The sequence below is a fragment of the Chelon labrosus genome, assembly GCF_963514085.1.
Source record: "Chelon labrosus genome assembly, chromosome: 4".
Lineage (NCBI taxonomy): Eukaryota > Metazoa > Chordata > Actinopteri > Mugiliformes > Mugilidae > Chelon > Chelon labrosus.
Genome location: NC_140340.1, coordinates 31,611,742 through 31,638,422, shown reverse-complemented (window position 1 = coordinate 31,638,422; position 26,681 = coordinate 31,611,742). Strand labels below are relative to the sequence as shown.

At 41.0% G+C, this 26,681-nt stretch overlaps 1 protein-coding gene across 1 annotated transcript in view; it reads left to right on the top strand.

Annotated features, from left to right (window-relative positions):
- Positions 1-7,698: 7,698 nt before the first annotated feature.
- Positions 7,699-26,681, top strand: part of LOC311487309 (integrin alpha-5-like) — a 42,785-nt gene continuing 23,802 nt past the window's right edge. Inside the window, exons 1-15 of the mRNA XM_084543530.1 lie at positions 7,699-8,056; positions 15,153-15,271; positions 17,385-17,485; positions 18,653-18,776; positions 18,909-18,970; positions 19,170-19,215; positions 19,371-19,496; positions 21,216-21,260; positions 21,426-21,469; positions 21,570-21,626; positions 23,552-23,604; positions 24,239-24,447; positions 25,006-25,197; positions 25,288-25,333; positions 25,414-25,527. Coding sequence (XP_084399656.1) covers positions 7,854-8,056; positions 15,153-15,271; positions 17,385-17,485; positions 18,653-18,776; positions 18,909-18,970; positions 19,170-19,215; positions 19,371-19,496; positions 21,216-21,260; positions 21,426-21,469; positions 21,570-21,626; positions 23,552-23,604; positions 24,239-24,447; positions 25,006-25,197; positions 25,288-25,333; positions 25,414-25,527 — 1,541 coding nt within the window. The 5' untranslated portion in view covers positions 7,699-7,853. The remainder of the gene's footprint in view (positions 8,057-15,152; positions 15,272-17,384; positions 17,486-18,652; positions 18,777-18,908; positions 18,971-19,169; positions 19,216-19,370; positions 19,497-21,215; positions 21,261-21,425; positions 21,470-21,569; positions 21,627-23,551; positions 23,605-24,238; positions 24,448-25,005; positions 25,198-25,287; positions 25,334-25,413; positions 25,528-26,681) is intronic.

The following is a 26,681-nucleotide window of genomic DNA, read 5'->3' as shown; positions in this document are numbered from 1 at the left end:
GCGATCGGGATGGGGAATTCATTTTGCCAGTTGGCATTTCCAGTTGATAATAAACAACCACTGTGTTTGTCTTCTTTTTCACTGGTGTGCAATGTGTTTTTGCTGAAATGCATGTCAAGGTAATGTGAGAGCTCAGTAATAAAGCAATAGATTAAAAAAAGAACTATAATCAGCTTCAGAGGAGAAAATAACGCTGTATGGCGCTGTCAGTCCTTATTATTGTACACCATTCCTGCTAAATGCAGTCACCACAGTGACACACAGACTTATTGTAATACTGCCCTTCCTTGGATTAGACTTCTGTTCCTCTCTGACACTTCAGAGAGCAGTGTGAGTTGAATTTAGCAATGATGTCGTAGATTTTTCACATGGTTATAGAAATGAAATTTACAGTGTCTGATTTACAGCTGTCGATATTGCCAATAAAACTGAGAAAATGTTTTCCTCTGAAACATTTTCCTTAACACACCGCTGAGAAATTGTATTTACCAGAACTAGTAACACTCTGAACTGAATCGGGGTGTTGACAAAGTTTCCGGTCTATTTGGGCTTTTATCGTTCCTTGACACCTTGACACAAACAGGATAGTGAAATATTATTTTGCATTTCCTTTCTGAGTGTGCTCCTCCCTCGACTTCCTCAATAACCTTCTACTCTAGGTTTCTTCCTGTCTTTCTGTTGCAGTGAAATGTCACCCGTGAGTGAAAGACTGACAGAGAAATCTATTGAAATCCATTACAGTAGGTTACCTCGGACTGCAATATATCTCTAGCCACCTAGTAAATAGAAATCAAACAGTAACTGAGATTGTGTTATTAATAGAACTGCCCTGTTTCTGAGAGGTTAATGTGAAATGTGATATTCACAGTGGAAGGCTCTGGGCTCTGCTCCAATGTGAATATAATGCATTGTTACTTGTGTTTTTCTCAATGAGAGCCCTTCATCTGCGTGCGAGGGCCTCGGAGGCATGTTTCATCTCTCCTGGCCTCATGCTGCTCTGCTTGTTTGCAGTGTGATATTTCCTCGTGGCTCCTCTGAGGAAGAGGCGTGTAGGTTACATGGGGCTAACTGCCGTATTAGCATGGGTCCATTAATAAGTAGCGTTGTGTTGACAAGCAAGATAATAGATCAACTCAGATAAGGTTCCCTGGAGAGCTATAGGGTTTCAACCACCGCTTGTTTACATTCATCACCCTGAAATTCATTCTGGATTAAACTGCAGGAAACTAGATGGTAGATGGAAATAAGCTCAGTAACATCTAAATCTCAATAATAAATATCAGAAATTTAGTATGGCTTTTCCTCCTGCTACTACATGAGTAAAATGAAAACGTATTATATTTTGACAGTCTACACTGATCGTTGTGAAATTCTTTTTCCTCTAACCCCTACTCAGTAAGATTAGAGGTCAGGCAAAGGTCATGTCGCCCAAAATCAGCCGCAGAGGCTGAGGAATTGAGTCAACCAACAACACCACCTTTCTTGTGCAATGTGCTTTCTATAAAGCAGCTGTAACCAATATTTTACAACAGAAGACATCAAATGACTTTTTAAAATAATTCTATTTAACTTTTATACATATTATTGACAAAATATAAATAAGGATGAACCCTCTGTGAGACACGTAGTGGTTACCTCCAGGGCTGGAAAATAAAACTATTGCTCAAGTGCCACAAACTGCAGTTCCCTGATTGACCACTTGAGGCTTTCTCCAAAAGTGACTCAGTGCCATAGACTATATATAAATATAGACACTGCACTTATTTATTTATGTATTTAATTTTTCCTACTCTCGCAGTCCTGGAGCAGTTGGAGCGGCAATCATGACGTCACATCCTGTTTCTATAGCATCACACAACTAACAAAAACGAACCTTATCAGACAAATTGACACCTGAACATGCATCAGCATTATATTAACTGCCTAAAATGAGAGAAACTGTCCTTGAAAAAAAACGGATTGACATGTATTTTAGTGTTTTAATTTAGCCATTGTCCCGTCCACTGATTTGGAGGAGGTGGAGCTTATGACCCATATTGCAGCCAGCCACCAGGGGGAGCTCTACTTACGTTGGCTTCACTTTTGAGGAGCTGTTCCGCCATCCATCTTTAGTTACAGTCTATGGTCAGTCCACATAGACCTCAGAGTTAAAATATTTAACTTCACAAAACAAAAAATATGTGTACATCCTGGTTTAAAAAAATATTTTTGTCTTGAAATTATGACTAATTTTCTCTATCAAGTCAATTGTACTAACTCAATCCCATTACATATCGGAGTCATAACTAAGTATGACAGCAGTGACCAATTCAAATTGAAGATATGTTATCCCTCTGAGAAAATAAAGCAAGCCAGTGGTATGTAAAGCAGAACAATGATTAATAATAATACTTAACTCACTGAATGCTGCTATCCTAACTTTTGAATAAAATAAGTTCCACTATATCATTATTTAGTTTCTTCTTTCTTTGACTGTTAACGCTAACTGATGTAGCTAACAGAGCAGTGTGACCCAGTCTAGTGTGTACAGTAGATACCGCAGCCAGTTAACTTGTTAGCCTAGCTTGGAGGCTAAAAGTATGTGAATAAGCTTGAAATAACAAGTCAACGTAGGCACTGTTACTAAAATACACTTGGTGTCTGACATTCCTTGTGTTCCATCTCTAGTTTTGCATGACACAAGTAACCTAAAGTAACCTCATTTGGACTCCCCCCCCCCCCCCCCCCATAACTGTTAGATGAAACTTTTCACCCTAAGCCCACTCATGCTATATATATGTCATGAGTGGGCTTAGGTGGGCGGGTGACGCCACTGGTGATTCTAGATGATCACTCGGGCGGGTGATCTCTCACACGCTGCGAGAGGACACATTAAAACATCTGGTTTTGCACTTTTATAGTTACTGAAAACTGGATGAAAAAGTGGATGACAGCGTTGAGTTGCAGTAAGACCTTACAAATTAGCTAACAGGCAGAAACTGTTACAGATGGCACCTCTCACATGATACAGTATATGACAGATTGAGATTAGATTGAGAGTTGCACGAAAATGTAATGGATTATAATTTAAGTATACCTCAAAAGTATTTTCTTTGGGCACAATTTTTTAGAAAAAGTTCACTTCAAGTCTTGACAAAGTCTGATGTTCTTGAGGTAAGCCATTTCAGGCTTTGTAAATACCTGAATGATGACTTTAGCAAGTACTCCCACATTAGCAGCTATGTTGTTTTAATTGTAGTAAGTCTGTGGCTTCCTGGGTGTGTAGGTGGCCTTGTGAATGTGTGTGTAGAGGAAGAGTGCTCGAGTCAACATAAGTCGACATAACACACACCTACTCCAAGTAGGTGTGTGTTATGTCTCTTATCGCCTCTACTCTGACAAAATACAGACAGACCTGGGTGCGGATGATGTTGCAGTGTGGGGGTGATTTTGACTGTGAGAAGACATAAATAATATTCCCCACATGGCTGGCGAGTTGACCAATGGAAAATAAAACCCTTTAAACTTTACAAGCACCCACACTGCACAAACACTGAAAAAGGTGTTCCAATGTGCTTCTATTCTCAGGCCGTTTCAAATTAGCCTGCCGATGTAACAAGCACAGCAGGTCTTTGAGCTTTTGCAGCATCAGCACGCTCCTCGTAGCTCAGAAAATGTTCTTTTTCCACAATCTTGAGCCAAATCTGTAAAGGTCACCCATGCATACTTTTCCACCTTTTTCCATTTTCAAATAATAATAAGAAATCGTTGGCCACACACCGTGTTAGAGAGGCCATGCATCTGATGATAAGACAACTTCTTGTTTCAAGGTTTTTAATGTGATAACTATCTTCGATTTGAAGGCCTATATTGTACAGAATCATTTCCTCTCTTTCAGCTTCTGTGGGGGTTACACCATAGACTGTATATAAATATGGACAACGTGTCTCCATTTTCTTGAATTGGCAAAACTGACACTATTTTCCCTGAGATAATCTTCCTGCAAGTTTGGTGCCAGAGTCTGCGCAGTACAGTCCGAGAGTGGAGCCATGCAGAGCCGCGTTGTTGATAACCCACCAACACTTCCACCAGACTCACTGGCGTTTTTGTTTGATTAATCCACCAGTTTCAAAGAAATGCTGGATTATACACTGTACTTATGGGACTTTTTTATTTATTTATTCCACTTCTCACGGTCCTGCAGGACTGCTTCATGGAATGGTTGGCATGGCAGCTTGTCATCATGATGTCACATACTGTTTCTATAGCATCAGATAACTAAAATGAAATCTTTATCAGAAAAAAGGACACCTGAGTATGCATCAGTATTATATTAACTACGTAAAATTAGAGAAACAATCCTTGAAAATAAATTATTTGACGTGTACTATAATGTTTTAGTCCTAGCCACTAATATGGAGGGGGTGGAGCTTATGACCTATACTGCAGCCAGTCACCAGGGGGAGCTCTACTTGCTTTGACTTCACTTTTGAGGAGCTGTTCTGTCTCCATCTTTACACAGCCTGTGGGTCCCACGTGTCAAATACTGAGTAAAAATGAAATAAAAAATGTGATGCCTGATTTTGAACGGAAAAGTTATTTGTATCTGATTCCTTCATTTAAAAACACAGCTGGAGTTTTGAAGCACTGTCTTATTCTGTTTGGCTGCTGTAATTTGACATATTTCAGGATGCTGAAAATTCCACAGGAAGTGAAGGTTCCAGGTGTAAAGAGTGAAAAATATAAGTATAAAAAAAAGCTAAATGGAAATGCTGTTGCAAAATTATAGTTACGTTGCAGTATTGAAAATTTGAAAATCATAAAACTGTCCTAAAATGATTATATTTGCATAACCTTTCCGGCAACACAGTGTTAACTTAAAGATTTTACCACCTTAAAAAAGAAACCATTGTTTTGTGTTGCCAATCCCAGAGAAAAAGAAACATGCAGACAGTATACAATAAGTCTTCTTAGGTAAATATTTTCCCTAAACAGTCTGTAGCTAGCCTGGAAGGCAGCCCAACTTTCCCCTCCCACAAAATGTTTGTGGTGAAATGTTGGTCTGGAGTTGCTCTGTTGGGAACTGATTATGCCCCGGCAAATATCTGCTGGGGTAATCAAATAGTTTAGGTTGGCGTTATGCACGGATAGATGGAAGAGTAACAGAGACATAGTCAAACATGTCATCTGAGAGCACTGGAGCTGAATTTGTTAACAACAGAATGAATCTGATTGGTTGTAGGACCATTCAATTGTGTGCAGAGTTATATATTTTTTTTTCTTTATGTGTTTTTCTCAGGTAAAACACATAAAGAAGTGTTACCAGACTCATATTTTGATAAAGCCAGTCTGTAGCTGGAAATGAGGTTGATGAGAGCACTGTGTGTGAACGCAAACAGTGGACCACTGTAGCTGTAAAACCAAAACACCAAGCAAAAAGATGCTAAAATGCTGTGTTGCGTTAAAGCCAAGGGACATCACAGATTTCATTGATACATTTTTGTGGGTCCTGTCATCATGGAAGGGTCTATTGGGATTGATCTGCTTTTAGATGCCCTTTTTGTGAGGTCTCTGCTTAATGCAACAACACAGAATATGATTTGATATGGTTACTCATACTCAAATCGTTTTACTATGTGGAATGGATGAAAACATTTGCATCAACACTAAGTATATGTGATTTGTTTTCAAAGAGTTAATATAAAAGTAAACTAGTGCCCCTGACCACAGACCTGCTCACTGTAGTCAGTGCAAAATTAGTTGCTTTTTAATAACCATGCAGTGTTTAACAGCACATTATGATCTTCTGTTTTGCTCTAATAAGCTGGCTTACAGCTTGATGTTATATAAATGTGACCTCATTGTTTGTGTCAGCATATGCAGCTGAAGACCACACTCTTAAAAGAACAACACTACACTAGGAACTTGTGCCAAATGTAAAGTTGTGTAATTTTGCATTTCATACTTGATGCCAATAGAGGTCATAAAAGGTCACATATTGCTTGACTTCCTTTTAAATATACACCGACCAGCCACAACGCTGACCATGTGACAATACAATGTTCTGCTGGGAAACTTTTGGACCTGGCATTTGTGTGGATGTTATTTAGACGTCCACAAAATATTTGGCAGGTGGTCATAATGTTAAGCCTGATCGGTGTAATAACATTCTAAGTAATTTATACTACATAGCATACCCCATTTTCTTGGATTGAGCCATGTCTTCACCTCACAGCCACTATCTTTATTTAATTCTAACCATAGATCTCTTGTGCATATGCTATTTAAACATGTTGATGAAACAATGCTGTATAAAGCTGGCACTTGTTACTTTATGAGGGTAACTAACCTTTGTATTATCAGTTGCTACCAGGCACCATGTGGAAATGTGCTTTTTTCTACTGAGTGAAAACTTTCTTTGTCCAAGTCCTGTTGCCTTTGGCAGGTAACATATCGTGACTCACTGTTGTTCAAACCTGGGGCCCTCTTTTCCTATAGGCTAGGCACATACACAACCATGGGGAGACCTACAAATAATCACATAGTGTATGCTCACCTGCCAGTCAGTCTTCAGTGCATGACACTTGGTTTTTAGTGAGTGATGAGAGATAGAGATCAGGGCAAATGTCTGTGGGCTTTCCCAATTTAGTCATACTGAACAGTCTGAACATGCAGAGTTAAAAGGTAGCCATAATTTTACTACTACAGTAGGCATACTGTAGTAGTCAGTAGAACTTCCAGGTTTCATCCAGGTGAACTTCTCCTGCTATGGTAGTTAAGGTCCAGCTACAACAAAGATGCAAGAAAACATATGTTTTTGTACTCCTTTAACATTTTCAAAGCACCTGATATTGGTCTTTTCATAATGAAAAATGTAAGGGTCTAGAAATAAATCCTGCATTCAGCTACTCAACTTCAACCTCAGGTGAGCGCAGAGGAACATTCAGGAGTCATATATGTTATATTTAGTGTCCTAGTAGGCCATCAAGCCCTGAACTTTGAAACTGGTTAACCAAAATGGCATAAAACCATGTCCATGGTATCCAACTTTGCTTTTGAAAGGCTGCTGTTGACTTCTTACATTATCTATTCTGAATAAACACCCAATAAACTGTATGTCTTCCGTCTTTTTATGGTATATTCAGTTGATTTCAGTTTTTTTTTTATATTGCGTCAACAATTGAGTTCAGAACCCAGAGCCAGAAACCCCCAGAGCAAGCACTAAGGACACGATACATACTCAGATCAGGCATAACATTATGACCACCTTCCTAATATTGTGTAGACCTCCAAAACAGTTGTGACTCATCAGAGAATGGACTTCTGAGGGTGTCCTGGTGTCGTCTGGCAACAGAATGTTGTTAGTGTTGGCCTTTGGGTCCTATAGGTTGAGGGGATGTCTAAGTAACATCCACATGAATGCCTGGTCCAAATGTTCCCCAGCAGAACACTGAATTGTCACAAGATGGTCAATGTTATTCGCCTCACCTGTCAGTGGTCATTATGTTATGCCTGATCGTGTATATATCTCGTCTTTAACAATAAAGGCTTTCAGCCCAGACTTGAAGTCCAGCTGTGGTATTTAAGATTCTGTGCCTTGTACAACATTTGGTAATATTTATAAGCTCCACCCCAAATGAGATCGCAGTCTTTCCCTCCCTCCCTTAATCTCTCCCTCCCTCTCGCTCTCTCTTTACATTTCACCGTTTTCCCTGGACCACCACACTGGACCTGTAAGAGCAGAAGGGATTATTCAGGACATCCACTCATGACCACGACCCCACGACCCCAAAGCGTCCCACGCAAGGAACAGCACGGATGATGCCTTTTGCGCTGCAGCTATTCAATGAGAGAAGATACGTGCAACAGATGAGATGGGCAGTGTTCCTGGACTTTCACCTACCCGGTCGTCGTGGGGAAAGTGTTGTCACAACACCGCGTTGTCTGTGCCTGTAGTGGTGGTTCTGATTCAGCTCTGCGCCGCTTTTAACTTGGACGCGGAGAAGCGCGTCGTTTTCAGCGGACCGAGGGGGAGTTACTTCGGTTATTCGGTGGAATTCTTCTCCAACTCATCCAGGTAAAGTCTGCAGGCATCATTACAAAGCTCCATCGTGTTTTCAAGTTAGTGAGGGGGACGTTTTCAGCATGCTTTCTGGTTTAAACCCCCCCTCTTTATAATCATTTATTATCACTAAACTTGTTTGACTGCGCTCTACTTTGGTGATTGATGGCTTTAATTTAAATTAAAATCTCGTCCTCTACTGCCACCTTAGTAACTTTAATTTTTATCGTCATCCACAGTATGGCACCTTAATAATATTATGCTACAACATACATACAACACTAATTACTTCTAAAGAGTCTCTAATACTGACGCAATACGCCTAATTGTTTTTATTGTACAACATCTAACTTCTATTTTTCCTTTATCACTGGTCAATATATGATATCACAACAAATGATGGATTATTTAATGGTGTGAAGGTGGTCTTTGTTTATTATTTTATAGTGATAAGGTGATTTAAACGTCCTCACATCATTTATACAGCTTACATCTCTCTCTCTCTCTCTCTCTCTCTCTCTCTCTCTCTCTCTCTCTCTCTCACACACACACACACACACACACACCCACTGGATTCGAGCCCAGGTTTGATTGGAAACAGACAAGTCTGAGTGTAATTGAGAGAGGAGGGGGTTAACCTACAGCAAAGTCCGAAAAACGCGTTTTGAATATAGTCTGAAGGAGCAGTAGCCGCTGCGTCCGAGTCACAAAGCTCTGCATCAATAAATCCCCAGCCATACTGGAACCAAGGAGGAGATATAGGTATTCCCAAAATATAAGAAGAAATAACAATCATCCTGGTCTCCCCAATCCATCTAGATAAAAAAATATATATATACAAAGTTTCCTGTTTTATGAGGCTTTCCCAATCTAAATAAAGACAGTTGTTATTAATTATTGTTCCGTACTCAGTTTGTACAACATGAAACAAGTCGAAAATATGACACTTGGCATACAGGGACATTGCAAATATTTCATTTCAATATTTTAATATTTTATATTGTAACATCAGTTGTACATTACTGAAAACTGAGCCCAGATCAGTCATTAATCATGCAATCACAGCTCTGCTGACATGTCATGAGACAGCTACTGTTATCGGCCCCAGCCTCTTATAAACTTGACGTCAGTGCGTTTCAGAAGTTTCTTGTTGAAGCGTATTTTGGTGTGGATGCCCCAGTAAGCATAGCGTGCCCTGTGGCCAGCATTGTAAATAATGTCTTGTAGTGGCAGTCCAGATTTAGATAATAATCAGACACCCAAACATACGTCACTGTGATACAGTAAACTGTGTGTACTTTGAAACCTCTTATCTGATGCTGAAATATGATGAAAACTTTTTACAGAATTAGAAATGTCTTGAGCAATATAATGCACTCCTATTCAAACTGGGTTTTACTGCTGCTGTCTTTGGTTCAGGGTGGATAAACCAATGTTCTAAACCTAACTGAAGTTAATATAAGCTAATATAACCAGTCCTTATATATGCGTTGCAGAGTCACTGTTTTAGTGATGGTGGCTGATCAGATTTCTCTCTGGGCCTTGTGCTTACAGAACAATCTTAGTGATCCCTTTTTTGCTGAGACAGACAAGTACATTGTGGCTTTTCTTGCCAAAACACCCTCTCAGGCTGCTGCTCACAGCTGCTGATGACCTCCGGAGGCTGTGTTACTTCACCTGACGGCTCTGTATCGATGATGACAAGGTGTAGTGTATATCAGCTGTTTTAGGTGTTTTATCTGCTTTGTGATAATCCGCTGGAAAGCACAGTGTAGCTTGTAACGAAAGATTAGACTGATCAGATATTTGCTCTGTAAATCCCCCTTACATCTTATCAGCTCTCAGTTTTCCCTCAGTAACGCCTTCGGGGGCTCACAGACTGAAAGCAATGCTGGTTTAGCGAATGTAGATATTTTCTTGTGAGGAAATTGGTTAAGATTCTCTCAGTTTGCTTAACTAAGCTTCTGGTTCCAGGGGGCATGTAGGCTAATTACAGAGATGGCCGTTTACACCCATCTGTACAGACTAAGCTCCTCATTTCCTGCAACAGTTTTGCTTACACTGAACAATACGACACTTTGTCCTCAACCAACCAGTGCTGGCAGCTCACGATGGTTGAACATATTTATGTGAATGAAGTGGTTCTTGTTTTGAGGCGAGTAAACAACACGGCAGGGAAAGGAGGTTTTTCTGAATTTTCTTTCTGCTGCTGGGATTGTTTCTGCTGGATGTCATGCATTCTAACAATCACTGGGTTGTTTGTCCGCAGGGAGCCTCGTAATGAGTCGCTCCTGTGGCTCACTGTGTTTTCAGCATCCAGTTTAAGTCAGTAAGTCTGGTTTAGGAGGCAAGCAGCACGTGTGTGAGAGCTTGTGCCTCCTCAGGTGCCATTGTAAATAGTTACACATCTATTTAAGTTTTCTGTTACTACACGACAGTTATTCTGCTTGTAATGAGGGACACTCTGGGTTGATTTCAAAAATGTTTTTGCTGTTGACAGGTTTTCCAGTAACTCATTCAAGTTTACTTGTATGTAATTTAGTGTTAGTATACAAAATACAAAGTGTGTTTTTATGACACAGCTTCACAAAAGTACAAAAACTGAAGGTTTATTACTTTCATGTATTAGTTTACCAGTAAATGGAAGTTGTGAATTAGTTTGCGGGACAACAGCGTACACATTTTTTTCTGAATGACTGTGCCAGCCAGTTAGTCTACGACTTTGGTCCAGGTTTGAGAATGGATGGATGAATATTTGGTCCCCAGAAGATGAATTCCATTAAAAATCATGATCCCCCGACTTTTAATCTAGTTACCATGCCACTACTTAACAACAAGTAGAACAAGTATTGGACCGATCCTTCCCACTAGCCTCAGCTGTACTTTGTGTTGTAGCAGCACGCTAACATGTGAAATGAATTATGATATTTATTATACAGACATCGGCGGCACGGTGGCGAGGTGGTTAGCACTGATGCCTCACAGCGAGAAGGTCCCGGGTTCTAATCCATGGGCCGACTGGTTCCTTTCTGTGTGGAGTTTGCATGTTCCCCCTGTGTCTGCGTGGGTTCTCTCCAGGTTCTCCAGCTTCCTCCCACCGTCCAAAGACATGCTCATTAGGTTAACTGGTGATTCTAAATTGGCTGTAGGTGTGAGTGTGAATGGTTGTCTGTCTCTCTGTGTTAGCCCTGTGATAGTCTGGAGACCTGTCCACGGTGTACCCCACCTCTCGCCCGATGACAGCTGGGATAGGCTCCAGCAGACCCTTAACAGGAATAAGCGGGTACAGAAGATGAATAAATGAATGGGATGTAACTATTGAAATTGTCTGGCCTGAAGTCACTGAACTTCTTTTGCTTACCAACTTCCCTATATTAAAGGACACCAAAGGCACAGTTTATCGGCATGGTAAGGTTTCCTGCAGTCCTTATCTGTTAGCAGTAAAATTACGTTTCCTGATATCAGAGAACAGCAAATGTACAGAGCAGCAGAGATGGAACACTCTCTTTCTATAGTTTAGAGCAACTTTAATGTACTACTATGACATTTATCTCAGCTGTGTTATTGTTCCTATTCACTTTGCCTTTGTCGTAGAGGTTTTTTTCATGATCACATTATTGAGACAACAGGAAAAACAGCCCCACTTATTATCGAGTATCGTGTTAGACCATTTGTGGGCCACCCACATATATGTGATTTTATTGAGTATATTTACATGTTAAACAAATAAACCAGATATTCTGGTTGGGGGTCAGTTACATATAAGGATCAGGTCCTGTTTATTTCAACAACCCAGATGAAATGCTGAGAAACCTGAGCAGGGTTAGCTGGGGATTGAACATGTGTTGTGTTTATTAGTGAATGTAATGGAAGATTATGTCGCAAAGCATCAGCAGTTCATAACCATTTTGGCTTGTGCCCCTTAAAATTTAATCTAATGTCTGACTACATGTAATTACTGTATGTGTTGTCATTGTCAGGATTCCTTTTGAATAATTTTCAAGGGAAAGCCATCCAGTATTTTAGAGAAAACAAATATAGAAATTTTGCGTAGAAGATATGTTTGAGCAGGTTATGATACACATAACACTGAACAGAGTGAGAGCTACTATTAGGACATGACTTTATAGTAACACGACCATGTAAATGCATTCAGTGGCACTCATAAATCTTTTAGTAAAATTGACACGTTACAGCTTTGACCTGGCCGTGCCTCTGGGCCACTTCCCTGTTTGCAGATGTTCATGTTGAACATGAGTTAGAGGAAAGGAATCCTGATTTCAGGTCTCAACAGACACATCCGTCATCCCACTGATACACATAACGCTGTCAAGGAGGCTATTGTTGGCTCTTAAGTTTTCATTACCAGCGCTTTTAATTGACTCAGAGGTATACGCTGCATCTCCGCACGTGCAGAGACCACAAGGGGTGTGGATGGTTAAAAGCCATGTGCCTGTTTGAAAAAGAGGGCCACTGAAAGACTGCACCACGGTCGCCTTAGCGGCTGTGGAGTGAGTGGTTTATAAGGAAATCTCATCCAGCCATGTAAATATTCCCCTTGTGCTCTCCAGACATTTTGGGCAATGGAGTGAGCACAGAGTCTGTCTGATCTCTGCTAATGTCATCAGTCACCAGTGTCTTAAGTTGTGCCATTTGCTGTGGGCCAGGCCTGCAGAGCTGTCTGAATGTCTTGAAAGAGGTCTGGAGCACGTGCTCACATGTATATTTGCCCGACATTGCATATGTCCATGGTAACATATGCTGAAAAAACATTTAGTTGCAGCATGTGCTTTGCTATGCTTTGTTCACTTCCAAACTGTTCATCAGTGAAAACATCTCCACATGCTTTTTGTTTAGTCTCACACTCGTCACCTCGCTCGTGGTAGTGACAGTTAGAATAGGCACATCTTTTGAAAAGTTGAAGGATTTTGCTCAGGATTTTGTACTTAGTGAAACTGCAGCCCATAAAATAACGTTTCTTCTTTGGAAGAAAAACACCCAAATGATCACATCGTTGTCTGTAAACTAAACAAAGACTAAAACTGTACCCAAAACACAGATTTCTAAAGATGATTGCCATTCATTAAGCTGAAAGGAGCTACAATAATTGTACTTTGGCAAGCTCATGTCATTACCGCCTTCATAGAGGCCCAGCTTCCATGTGTTGTAGTGGTTTCAGTATGGCAACTCTGCAGCAAGCTCACTTTAAAACTACTCAGTCGGTATTTTATATTAACAGAGCATGAGATATTTATGTATAAAAGGATTTGAAAGTGGTAAACTAAGGGAGAATTATCACCCTGCTATGCATTCATCCCATGCTCTGCTGAGGCTTTAATTTGGCATCATCCAGCTAATTGTGTTGGTTTTGTGGTATGCAGCTGTATTGTTTTGATTTACCACTCTCATCAGTATTGTTTCCAGCAGCAGCAGCAGCAGACAGCTGTTTGAGCTCTGATAAACCCACTCAGTGTCTGAGATAACAGCACAGTGGAGCATCTAGCAGCTAAAGGAGTTGATCCAAGAGACTAAACCAGGAGCCAAAAGGGAATGAATACTGCACCTTTTTTTTTTATTATGTAAATGTTGTTCGGTATAATTTGGTATAATTTCTTCTGCTGAATCTATTAACAGGACAAGGCACTGATGTGTCGAGGAATCATTATGGCTTTATTACTGAGGGTATCATGCAGATATTAAACTGTATATTTGACATCTACAAAAGGCATGCCCAGCTGCACAGTTTTTTAAATTCATAAACGAATAGGGAAGAGAGAACAGACGATTACAATGTTTACTTAGGCTTATTGATTGGCTTGGATATCTTGATATGATGTGAAATAGCATGTGAAATTACATTGTTGCCTATAGACCAGTGGTTCCCAACCTTTTTACAGCCTGTACCCCTTCAGACATTTGACCTCCAGCCATGTACCCCCTACTCTCACGCACTTCAGACTCCTCATCGCTGTCCGTGGCTATGCTAGCAGCTTCGTTAGCCACATCTGCACTGCTTCTAGCATCCCGGTCAAACTTAGATACAGAAGTTGAGGAATAGCCTGGGTTGTTGTCGCTGGCGTGTGCATCTTCGCCTGTGGGCTGACTGGTGGTAGCAGTTGAGGTCTCTCTGGAAGGGCAATCCATCCGTTTTAGCCATTTATCCATTTTTGGCGGTTAGCCGGGCGACCTAGTTTACCTCAGACTGATGACTTGACAGCTCAAATGACAGAAAGTCATCAAAATTGTTGACGACATAATTTAAAGACCCAATCAAGAACGACATTTGCTTGTTTCTGGGGGGAAAATAACTGTAGTGAGTATAGCTATATCATCAGGAGATTTGCACCTGCCCACCAATCATAGACATTTCAGGGAATCTGCGTCTTTCTTATTTAGGTGACCTAGGGCTAGCAACATTAGCAGCAAACTGATACATAGCTTCAAAGCCAGTTGTCCTACAATCTAGATATTAACATAACTGACTCACATGAAAAACAGTCTTTTGATTTTTCATTTAGGTGGAGAATCAGAAAATGAGAAAACAACCCATTATCTGTTTTTTCAGTTTCAAAATGTAATCAGTTCAGAATCAACTCTTTCGCGTACCCCCTACGTCACTTTGTGTACCCCTGGGGGTACGCGTACCCCAGATTGGGAATCACTGCTATAGATCAATAGACCTATAGTTTGAAATTTTGGGAAAAGCCTATCATTTGTCACAAGCCTGAATGGAAAATCTGAAACTACAGCCATGAGAGGGTTAGTGATATTCTAGCTTTTAGACAGCCTTTTAGCAGCCTCCAGTCATTATGCTGAGCTTAGCTAATCATCAGAGAGCTGTAGTGACAGGATATTTAACAGACAGACTGGACTGGTGATGTTATTCTCAACTAACTGGCAAGAAAGCAGAAGTTATTTATTTTGTTAAATGTAGGACATAATATGTATGAAAAACACCAATGACCACTTCTACATGTACCCCTCCAGCCCCATTTACCCTTCCAGTCCTGTGTCAAAACTTTTCACAAATGTTTCTTGGTGAAATAACGGCCATTTCCCTGCCACTGGTACTTTACTACAACTTGTTTTCTTTTCTGCTCTCTTGTATCAGTATCTTGATCGGCGCACCGAAAGCCAACACCAGCCAGCCTGATGTCACTGAAGGAGGAGCTGTGTACTTGTGCCCCTGGAGCCAAAGCAACTGCAGTATTATCAACTTTGACAAGCAAGGTAGGGTGTCTCGTTAAATTGAAATTTGACGGGTAGCAGCACTGTACCAACTCAGGTATAAATGTGATTTCTGAAATATCGGGCTCTGTGTTGTAAATCCAATTGAGACAGTTTTCTAGCCAGTGGTTAGATTGTTTCAGGATATAAAAATGTCACTTTCACCTAGGGCATGGGTGACACAGCACTGTGTAGTAAACCTGCAGCTGTGTCTAACCAGCCATAAACGTGAGAAGGTATAGGTAGCATCGAGAGTCAAGCACTGCTGTGCTTGACCCTGAGGTCAGAAGTGCGGCTCCCTGCTATCTTACCTATCCTAATCTAGGGGGTCCTCAGTTTTGATTGAAAGGAGCCTTTGAGGTCTCTCTGGAGTTTTAATGGTAGCTGAGTTTTTTTCTCAACTCCACCCTTAGCTAACTTCTCCATTTTGGGGCATGGGCCGTGTTTGCAGTAGTTTCACAGAGCTTTGATTTTCTTCTGGACCAGGGCCCAGTGTTGTGAGCACTCTTTAATTAGTGCAGAGTCATTATGGGGACAAGGACCCCAGAGGACCTGTGCTGCCCCGGGCCCTGCCAGGAAAATAATCACTACCATCAGAAATGCAGGAAGCGATAAGGACCACCGTTTGAGGATAAGAGGGTGTAACTTATCGTCAGCGCTCGCATGTTGATATTGAATTGCGGTTAACACAGGCCGAGAGCTGCCACTGCGCAAACTCTGTATATATAAATACACAAACTGTTTACAAAGAGAAACTGGCTCTGAAACATGATACATTGTAGAAAGAAGTGTCACGCACACACAAATACATATACACACACACAACATTTAGTAATCTTACATTTGCCACTGCAGACCTCAAGATTCATGGTGTGTTTGAGGACACAGGCCAGACTCCATTAACCAAACATGCTCACTTAGCTGCAGCAAGGAGATTTTAATGTCACCACTTTGCTACAGACAGCAGGCACATACATCAAAAAATGTCCCACAGTAAAACTTACAGTAACACTTTAAATACTTTATTGCTCAAACAGGGACTGAAGACAGGCGCTCTCATTCAAGCACACTGAAGGTGTCAACAGAAGTTTGATTACTTTTCAAGGATGCTGAATATTAATATTTTTTTCTGACAGCAAATCACAGCATCATTAACTTTTATTTAATACTTGGATGTAGAGAGGTTTTCCAAGTCGGCAGCTTGTTTTTACATAAAAGCAACGTGACTCACCCACCTGGCTCAAGGGTTCTGTTTTGTGGACCAGAAAATGCAGTTGAAAGAGAAATATCACTGTCTTATTTTTCCAAATTAACTACTATAACAGAACATTGTTGAAAAGCAGTGTGATTCTTCTGAAGTAGCAGAATTAAAACCTTTGGCAGGCAGTCACACACAGACTTGTGTTTCTATCTGTCTATCAACAGCACTTTACATTCACATAATGCATTCTGTAGCCCGTTCTCAGGCATCTAAATGAAGTGCCTAACCCTGACCCAGTTGTAACCTTTACTCTAAAAAAAGTCTCTTGGCTTCTGGCTTTAACCGTCAAAAGAGGGCAAGAAATCGCCCCACAAGAACAATACAGCATTAGTATTCTGCAAGAGTTGGGTCAACCACACACATGCATGCACGCACACACACACACACACACACACTCTTATTGGACTCAACCACTCCCTCCCTCATCACTGCGTCAGTGGCGCAGGCCTCTTCTTGAACAGTTTCTAACAATGAAGTACAGCCGCTTGGGTTACAGTAACAACAAGGTCCAAGTCCCGTTGAGGTGTTTGATATCTGCTGCAGCATGGTGTAGCATGGAGGATGGATTAAGGCTGCAAACCCCCCGAGGAACGAGGCCATAACATATCCATGTAAAAAGCCAAGAACGTGTGGGGAACACTTTCAAATGAAGCCCTGACAGTACAAAAATCAAACACTGATGACATGGGGATCAGAGTTAAAAGGGTTAAAACTCCTGAAATCACAGAAGTTTCTTCCAAGTCTCACAAATGTGTGGTTACAATAAATCTTTCAGATGTAAAAGAACTGCTTGTAACTTTGAGTGATTACAGTAAGCTTTTACGTAATATCTGTTTCACTTCCATGTTTTTGCAGGTGACCGGTATTTTTACATAAATGATGTGAACACTCAAGTTGAGTTCAAGTCCCATCAGTGGTTTGGAGCTACCGTGCGTTCCCATGGTAACAGCATTCTGGTAAGACTAGTTATGTGGTGGTTTGGATAATTTACCTACAGAAAGTTTGTTTAATTCAAAGGCTGTGTGCTTGAAAAACAAAAATTACTCCAGACCGAAAACATAGGTCCAGTGTTTAGGAAAAAATGGTTGATAGCGTTAAATGTTCCTTTTTAAGAAATATTGCTCAACAGAATCGGAGAGTCCTGCAAAAAGAACCTTTCAGAAACGTTTGCATACGTTCATAATTTCTTGTTACTTCAGTAGGATGCAAAACAGCAAAAACTCACTAGCCTGCAAGCCAGCCCTAAAGTTTGTCTGGAGTCTCTCTATTGGGAACTGATGTTCCAGGCTAATCCAATCATTTGGGCAGACTTTATATGTTTAAAAATAACAGCAACGTGGACATATGTCGTGTGTGTGTGCCATGGAGCTGAATTTGTTCACAACAAAGGGGCTCTGATTGGTTGGAGGACTGTCCAATTGTGTGAGGAGGTATTTTTTTTCTCTGTGTCGGAGATACCCCATAATTAAATCCAAATGGCGTTTTAACTGACTCATACTCTGATAATACATGAGTCTGGCTACATCAGGCTAAATTAATGTAGGAGATAATGGGGAACGGCATTGCTCTTGTTGATGGTGGTTAATAGTTGGTAGTAAACAGACGCAGTTCAGAGGTGACCTTTATTGTCAGAATTTTTAAACAATATGTCTCACATTTACAAGGACAAAACAGGCTAATGTACTGCATATTCAACATTTGAGTTGGACTGCGACTTGTTAGTTGGCCGATATTACGTTACAGCTTGGATTTGAAAATAGTTTTCCTACTGTAGGTAGTAAGTTAAGGAATACTAATGTTAACAGCCTACTTTTCGCCAAAAAAGAACAGATTTCTTCTTAAGACATGGATGAGTTTGATTTTCAAACAGTGGACGCTGTGTTCACACCATGGATGTCAAAATTGTTGCTTAGTCACTTTGTTGCTCAAGCGCTCTTTGACCTTGTTATGTAAAATCAGCTGGTAAAAAACAACAAAAACGTTTGGTTGATCACACCACTGTGGTGCTGAAAAAGGTCGAAGCCAGCTCATTGCAGCTTGTTGCCTTTTCACTGGTTGTCTGAACACACTGTAACACTCCTCCAGTTTCTTTTGTCACTGAACCTTCTTTCTGTGCTCATCAGGCTTGCGCTCCCAGGTATTACTGGAGGACAGAACATGACACACCCTTCGCCGATGTTACAGGAACCTGCTACCTCTCTGTGGACAGCCTCAAAACATTTGTGGAGTATGCCCCATGCCGAACAGGTGAGCTACAACAATTTTAGCCAGCCACCAAGAGATTTAAATCTCCACGAATGATGGATATACAGCTAGCAACCATTTAAGTTAGTGAAGAATTTTTTTGTGAAACTAAAAATTGATTGCTGCTTGCTACAGAAAGACACGGACCTGCTGGACAGGGCTATTGTCAGGGGGGATTTAGTGCTGACTTCACCAAGGTAAGAAAAATATTTGTTGGAGTGTTGGCTGGTTTTAGTTTAATCACATAGTGGCCGTTTTACTGTTTTGGCCGAGGTAAGGGCTGACATTACGCTGCGTACATGAGACTTGACTTGCAGAGTTTGTTTGAAACTCATGATGAAACTGGTGACACACAGATCCTTCAGCTCTGGCTACTGTTGTGCGTGTGTGTTACAGGATGGGAGGGTTGTGCTTGGAGGACCCGGCAGCTTTTACTGGCAAGGTGAGCTCACAGGAATGTGGAGCAGCATGGATTTTTTTTTTTTGCAGATATCTTCCAGTCTTATTTTTCCTTTGACAGAGTCAAACATTCAATCAATCAGGAGCCACAGTTCAGAAGTCAGCCTTCTAACCTTTTGCTACCTATCCGTCCTGTAGGTCAGCTGATCTCAGCCACCACAGAGGAGATTGTTAAGGCCTACTATCCTACCTACTTTCTGCTGTCTGTTGCTGGGCAGATTCAGACTGGGCAGGTGCAAGCGAGCTATGATGACAGTTACCTGGGTGAGAAGTACACTTGAGTCAACAAAAGTAGAAGTAGAAGTAAAAGTAAACACTACTACCCATTTCATTCAGCTATTGTATCGTCATTTGATATGGATACTCATGGTTCACAGAGAATATTATATGAAGAGTTATCAACTGAGGTTCATATCCCCTCTTGAAAATCTGTGATGTGATTTCATAAACCTTGCTGTGGCTTTGCATGGTTCCCAGAGGATTTTCAGGTTTCTGATGAACCTCTGACTTTACCTCTAGTGCCGCCATCTGGACAAAATTAATCAGAATCCAACCTGGTGATTTTTCTTCAGTTCTCTCAGCGTATCCATGCTCCCCAGAGGATACATTCTTTCCATACCGAATACTTCATTAGCTCTCGACTAAGGCCACCTTTATGTCTAACTTTGCACACCCAAAGCTGCCAAAAAAAACGATGACTGGATTGTGGTGGATTTGCTGTTTCTATTTAGCCTCTAGTTCCATCATCAGGACAAAACATCTGCATACACATGAATCATAACATGACCCAGTGTCATAATCTACTGAGCAGACTGCCACTGAATATACTGAGCACAGCCAGGCTCCCAGGGGGGTATGCAGGACTAGCTGTTGTTGGTTGATTAGTTTCTTCTAGTGCCACCCTCAGAACAAACCTTCCATGCCTCACTGTAAGATCTGGATTGAGTTTACACATATCTTTTAACCAACATATCACCAAAAAGGGTGATATTCTAATGAGTGAATGTGCTGCCAGTGGACTTATCTTAATCACATCTAGTGTATGTTGTAATATATGTTTCTTTCATATTGTCATGCTGTTTGGCTGACATACAGTCTTATAGTGCTGCTGTCAGTAAGTGATTTATAATGCTGCAAGGACCCCATACGACATTTCCTGCTTATATGCGCAGCATCCTCTTCTAAAGGCATTTTCTTTTGGCTGTGGTGAAGCAGGCACCATTTCAGCAAAACAAGTCACAACATAGCGTGTTGGATGTGCTTCAGCCATGTTCAGTTTTGTTTATAGTGTTTATACATGCCAGTTGTTTCGTTCTAGATTTGTCACGCCCGTTTGCAGGGCTTGCACAATCAGCTGTCGTGCCGCCTTTGTTGGTATCCACAAAAATCTTAAAGGGGAAATCCCGTCATTGTACCAGCCAAAAAAATAGCTCTGTTTACAGGTGTTACTGAAAAGAAAAGTCACATGAAGTATTTTGTGACTTCACAAGGAGCTGAATAAAGTTTGATAATAGTGCACACTCAATTTGTACTGAAGACTACAGTTTTAAAAAAGAAAGACAGATTTATATTCTCTCTTTATCTTTCTGTGACTCTTGAGGCTACATTAGCAAGTACTAGCATAGCTCACCTGAATCTCTAGCCAGACTGATGGCAGCTAGGTTGCACTGTAAGCGCCTACATTACCTACAAGAGAGGTCATGACAAAAAAAAGATGAGTTTATTCTTTTCCATGAGTTGGATTGTTGGGTTGTTGAGAGTAATGCTTAATTGTGTAGTAAGCCTTTAAGGGTAGTGCACTACATGTGCTACATGTATACTAATTTTCATTACAACCCAGCCCAAGCTTAAGGTAACTTGAATTTTCAATGATATTTCTTAAGATATGTTATAGTGTTTACCACCATCAACTTTAACTGTATTTCTCTCTTTTCCGATCTGGGTCTACTCTCCATGATTCTGTCCATCCTGTCCTCCATGCAGGTTACTCTGTGGCTGTGGGCAAGTTCAGCGGGGACGGTGAGGAAGGTGAGGGTTCTATTTAGAGTACAGCGAGCACAGGGATCCTGCTCAGTCTCAACATATTTGTGTTGTAATGGAAAAAAACGTATTAAGTCTTTCAGGAAGCAAGAAAACACTTACAAAACCACAAAAAAAAAGGGAAATCTGATAATTTTGCTTTTATTTTTACAGATTTCATCACAGGAGTTCCAAAGGGAGTCATGCTGTATGGTTTAGTAAGTAGTTCCACACATTTTGTGACACCTTTTTTATAATTTTTGGGATAATGAGGCACAATTTATAAATAATAAATAACCTTTGTCTGTTTGACTGTAGGTGTCCATATTAAGTGGAAGGGATCTGAAGTCTCTGCTGAACTTGACAGGGGAGCAGGTTTGTACACATTAGGATGTGGATTTTAACCCCGGTTCTCTTTTGTGGGTACACATCTAAAGTGGCATGTGCACAGAGGGGTTGAAGATGAAGGAATTTGCCCTGTGGAGAGGAGGCCAACACCAGGGGTCAGGTCCAGCTCACAGTATGCACAGCCCAGCATTTCTAAAATCTGCAAATCAAACACAGACACACCAAGCTGTTGTCAGCGTGTTGATTTAGCCTGTCCTTTTAAATGTAAATCGTATGTTACAGCCCCAAAGCGACCGCTCTTTAAAGGGATTTTAACACATTTCAGCTGAATCTAATGTCAGTCTGACTTAGTTAAACAAAGCCCAAAGATATAACACGTTTTTGTCACTAAGTGCAACATGTTTATTCAAGGTAGGATTTTTATGGTTTTATTAAAATGTGCAGGAAAATAGTCGGATAGAAACACACATATTGTTTCCATTGCTTGAACTTTCAAATAATACTTTGTTCACTTCAGTAAAAAAGTGAAACTATCATTTAAGGTGTGACATGCACAAGCTACATCATTAGACTTCACTGTGCAAGACGCAAGAGCTCGTGATTGTACACACACGGAAAAAGCTTGTGACTGACTGAGTGTGTGTGTGTGGGTGTTTTCGGTGTGGGAGGTCGTCAGTGGCCGATCGGAGTTTTCAGTCTCAGTGGAGGGTGCTGAGTAAGCTGTCAAAGTGAGAGTGATCTGAGGCAAACTCCTGGCTAATTGATCCTCTGCTCTCTGTGGGTGAATGCTGGTCACTCTGTGGGTGCTCGGACCGACCTGTCAAAGTCAGCTGCAAAAACAAACCAGAGGGTTTTTGTGTAGAAGGCCTTGTTGCTTTGGTGAATGAAATGGCAAAGTTTGCCACTGGAAAAACAGCCAATCGGAGATGACAGAGTATGTCCTATCTATATGACTCTGATGTGTTTTACAAGCAAGACAATGAATACAATCATCTAAATTATTGAAAACAGGAGTGCAATGCAAAACCTGTTTTAAGTCTCACCTAAAATTAGAGATTCAAAGGAATTTCATAAGTGGTTGCTAACGGGGAAAAAGAATCGTGAATGTCGTTTGTGGACGTTCACAGTACTCCTAGTCATTCATATTCCAAAAAATAAGATAAAACATAGGCAACTGGACTTGTAAGGTTTCCTGAATACCCTTCAGGAAACCCTAGGGGCCCAAGCTGGGTGAGTTTCAGGTAGACAAAACCCACAGATGTTCCTAATAAAATGAGTGATGAAACATTGTCAAGAGACCTTGCAAGTCCAGTCGTCCTGGTTTTAGCTTTGTTTTTGGACATTTCATGAGTGTTGTATTAGGTTTGTGGCGGTTGAGCACTACAGAATGTGTTCATCATGTTGAGAGTGTGAGCATATGTCAGTACTACTAGGGTATACTGTATGTTATATTAGAACTTTTCCCTCAGATCCTCAGTTTGATTTATGTTGCTACGAGCTGTTTTGCATGCTGAACACAACCCCTATATTGTGTCTTGTTTGTAATAAACGTCTCCAGACATTTTGTATTTCTGCTCTACAGTTCACTTTGAAGTGAGAGTCCCCCGGGAATGTTGCATGCCACTTATTTATCAGACATGGTATGAAATGAAACAGGAAAAGCCCCATGAGCAGTTATCGAAGTGAGTCAGAAAGAAGTTGGGAACCCTGATCCCCAGCACCCCCTACCTGGCTTACAGAAGCTTTAACACTGAGCTCCATGAAAAGGGAGAAGAGGAGACCCCAGAGAATTGTGGGATTGTGAGATTGAGGAGGAAAGCTTCTGGGGGTTGGGGTGGTGGAGGGTGCAAAAGATAAAAAGGACACAGAGGGAGAAAATGAAAGAAAGAAACAGCTCTCTGCACCGTTGTGTGATTACAGGCTAACTGGGGCTTGTTTGTAATGTGTTCCAGATGGGGTCCTACTTTGGCTACGCAGTGGCAGTCACTGACATCAACAACGATGGGTGAGTGAATGGAGTCATGGTGACACAGATGGTGGCAGAAATAGGGAAAGGGGTGGAATGGGTGAAATTAGAGCAGAGTAGCAAATGCAAGCTAAAACAAGAAGCAAAGTTAAACACGTCAATAGTGTGACTATTTCCCACACTCAAATGTGTCATGAACATTTCCCTCCTTCTGTGTTCTCATAAGGTGTGTAGTTCAATTTCCCTCTTTAAGTTCTCTCTTGGCCAGTCTTAGTTCCTCTAACGCTAAGTCACAACCTATACTGTTTTGGTCTTTAGCTTCTTTTCAGCATGACCCTTGAAACTGTTCATCATTTAGTCTACATCATACAGTACATTAACCTTGCTCTAGTGTCTTTGAGTCAGAGGGACTTTTTATTGATTGCTCAACTCTCCTTGTTCCTTCCCCCAGCTGAAACCGTAATGTTAGATTCAGTCTTATCCTGGTAAAAATGGATGACTTAATGTAATGCAGGGCCGGTAAAGCACAATTTTCATGTTTTAAGGCAAAGATACTAAAAGGGATACTGTTCAGTCTGAGGAAAATATCACATTTGTCTGTATTTATATCCCAATTGTTCCCGTTCTTACTTTGTCGTGATCATTTATCTCCCACCTTTGCTGCCGTCCCCAGTCTTGATGACCTGGTGGTGGGAGCACCGATGTTCATGCGCCGAGGGTCTAACGGGCGTTTGGAGGAGCTGGGTAAGGTGTACGTGTACCTCCAGAAGGGCCCTCTGCTGCTCAAGCCAAGCCAGACTCACCTTCTGGGGACGCAGGCCTTCAGCCGGTTCGGCACCTCTCTAGCTCCGTTGGGCGATCTCAACCTGGACGGGTTCAATGGTAAATGTGCACCATACAGTGTTGAAAACAGACTGAGTATAAAGATGGATGACATGGGACCTCCAACAAAGTGAAGCCAACAACTCTCAATGGCCGGTTACAGTATAGGTCATGAACCTCGCCCCACAATCATTTGAACCTCAAACAAGTGTTTCCCAAATATGGTTTCTGTCATTACTAAGCACTTCTTATCACACTGATTTATGTTCAAGTGTTGTAACGCAGGGCAAAGGAATTCCTCAGATGAACAGCCAAAAATATTTTGCTTTATTAATGTGATAAATGACTCATTCAAAGATCAAAATGTTTGACTTATTTCAGCACAGATTCTTTTCTAAGATAACTTTGGCAGCCCTAATGAAGTTTCTGGCAGTTCCATCATGATTTAGTCTGAGTCAAATGAAGTAAATCACCATAAAAACAGGAAATCACTAAAAATCAGTAACGTCTGATCCATGAAACACCATTGTTAGTCCCTAGTCCATCGTTATTTTAAGGATTTTTCTGATCAAGGAATATAAGCACATTACATAGTACGTTGTTGTTCTTTACAATCAGACATGGCTATTGGCTGTCCCTACGGAGGAGACGACCAGCAGGGATTGGTTTTCATCTATAACGGTGATATTGGAGGTCTGAGGGACACGCCCACTCAGACTCTTTCTGGACAGTGGGCTTCCAGCTCTTTCCCAAACAGTTTTGGCTTTGCTCTGCGAGGCAACAGAGATCTGGATCAAAACGGGTACCCAGGTAATGCGGAAAATGATGCACAACCAGGCATCTTTTAGCATTTTCGATCCTTCTTTGATATGTTCGTTTAACTCATCTTCTGTTTTGCAGATCTGATCGTTGGTGCTTTTGGGGTAGATAAAGCTGTGCTATACAGGTATGTTTAAACACTTTGTAGTCTGATGGCAAACTAAAAGACCTGTCTTCTATTCTTATACTATATGTGTCTTCATTCAGGGCACGGCCAATAGTGAATGTCAGCACATCTCTCATGGTGCAGCCCATCATGTTCAACCAGGAGGAGAGGACCTGTTTGCTGAGCACGAAGAATCATTCCATTTCTGTGCCATGGTATGATCTATTTTTTCCTAAAATGTGAAAGTTTATTATGAAGATTAAAAAATGGTTTGTTCCAACAAGAATAGCCAAAGAACTCTTTAACAATAATAGAACATGGAAAACCTTGCAAAGGTTATGTAACATAAATCTAGAGAAGTACTTTACCTCATGAGAATGTCAAATGACTTCATGGTTGCCAGTGTCCTGCCCGAGCTGCTCTGAACACTCAGTATTCTTAGATCCAGTGGAAAAAAAGGAAAGTCCCTCCAGCTTTCAATCTCAGTAACGCTCTTTCCACAAGTTTACTTTAACCGTCATATTAAATGGGGGATATTTTTAGACTGCTGCAAGGCATTTGCCAAACTGGCTGACGTCTTAGTCTCTGTCCGGCAGATTGACACAAGTAAGTCTTGTTTTCGTGCTTACTGGTGTTTTTGCTGCCTTGGAAACGAAAAGGGAGCAGAAGTGGTGGGAGAAAAGTGGAGTAGCTTAATGGTAGGATGAGAAGGTGGGGAGAGAATAACTATGTGCTTTTCAAAGGTTGGGAAGATCTGTAACTTTCTTCAGATAAACGAGATATTGTTTCGTCAGCAAGACAGATCTTGTGTGTTTACAGATATTTTGGAATTGCTCATCCCACAGCAAGCACTTCTTGTGCAGCTACTTTCTTGGAAACACAAAAGTGCAGTGTGATGTATTAGTTGCAGCACAGCAAAAAAGATGGTCACATAATGAGTTTGCATAAATGTTCACCTAAAGGTGACGTGATGAGCATTTGGAGGTCAAATGTCATGTGACTTCAAAAGACACGTTTTAGGACATAACTCAAATAATGAACTCTGTGTCTCAGGACGGTCTCAATGGAATTCCTTCAAACTTAGTACAGATGTTCACTTGGAATCAATTATTATTAGAAGTTGGTGGTCAAAGGTTAAGGTCACTGTGACCTTGCCCAAATACGTTTTGGATGCTTGTGCTGTTGATGAAAAAATGAAGATGAGATGACATTTTATATCTGAATAGTAAAAGGCGAAAAGTCTGTACGGACAATCAAGATGAAATTATATAGACTGAAGACGATCCCTGTAGCCTCTAGAACATATGATCTGCAAAAGATTCAAGCAGCTTCCAGGTGTTGCTAAGCAAGTCTGTACACCAAGCGGCTT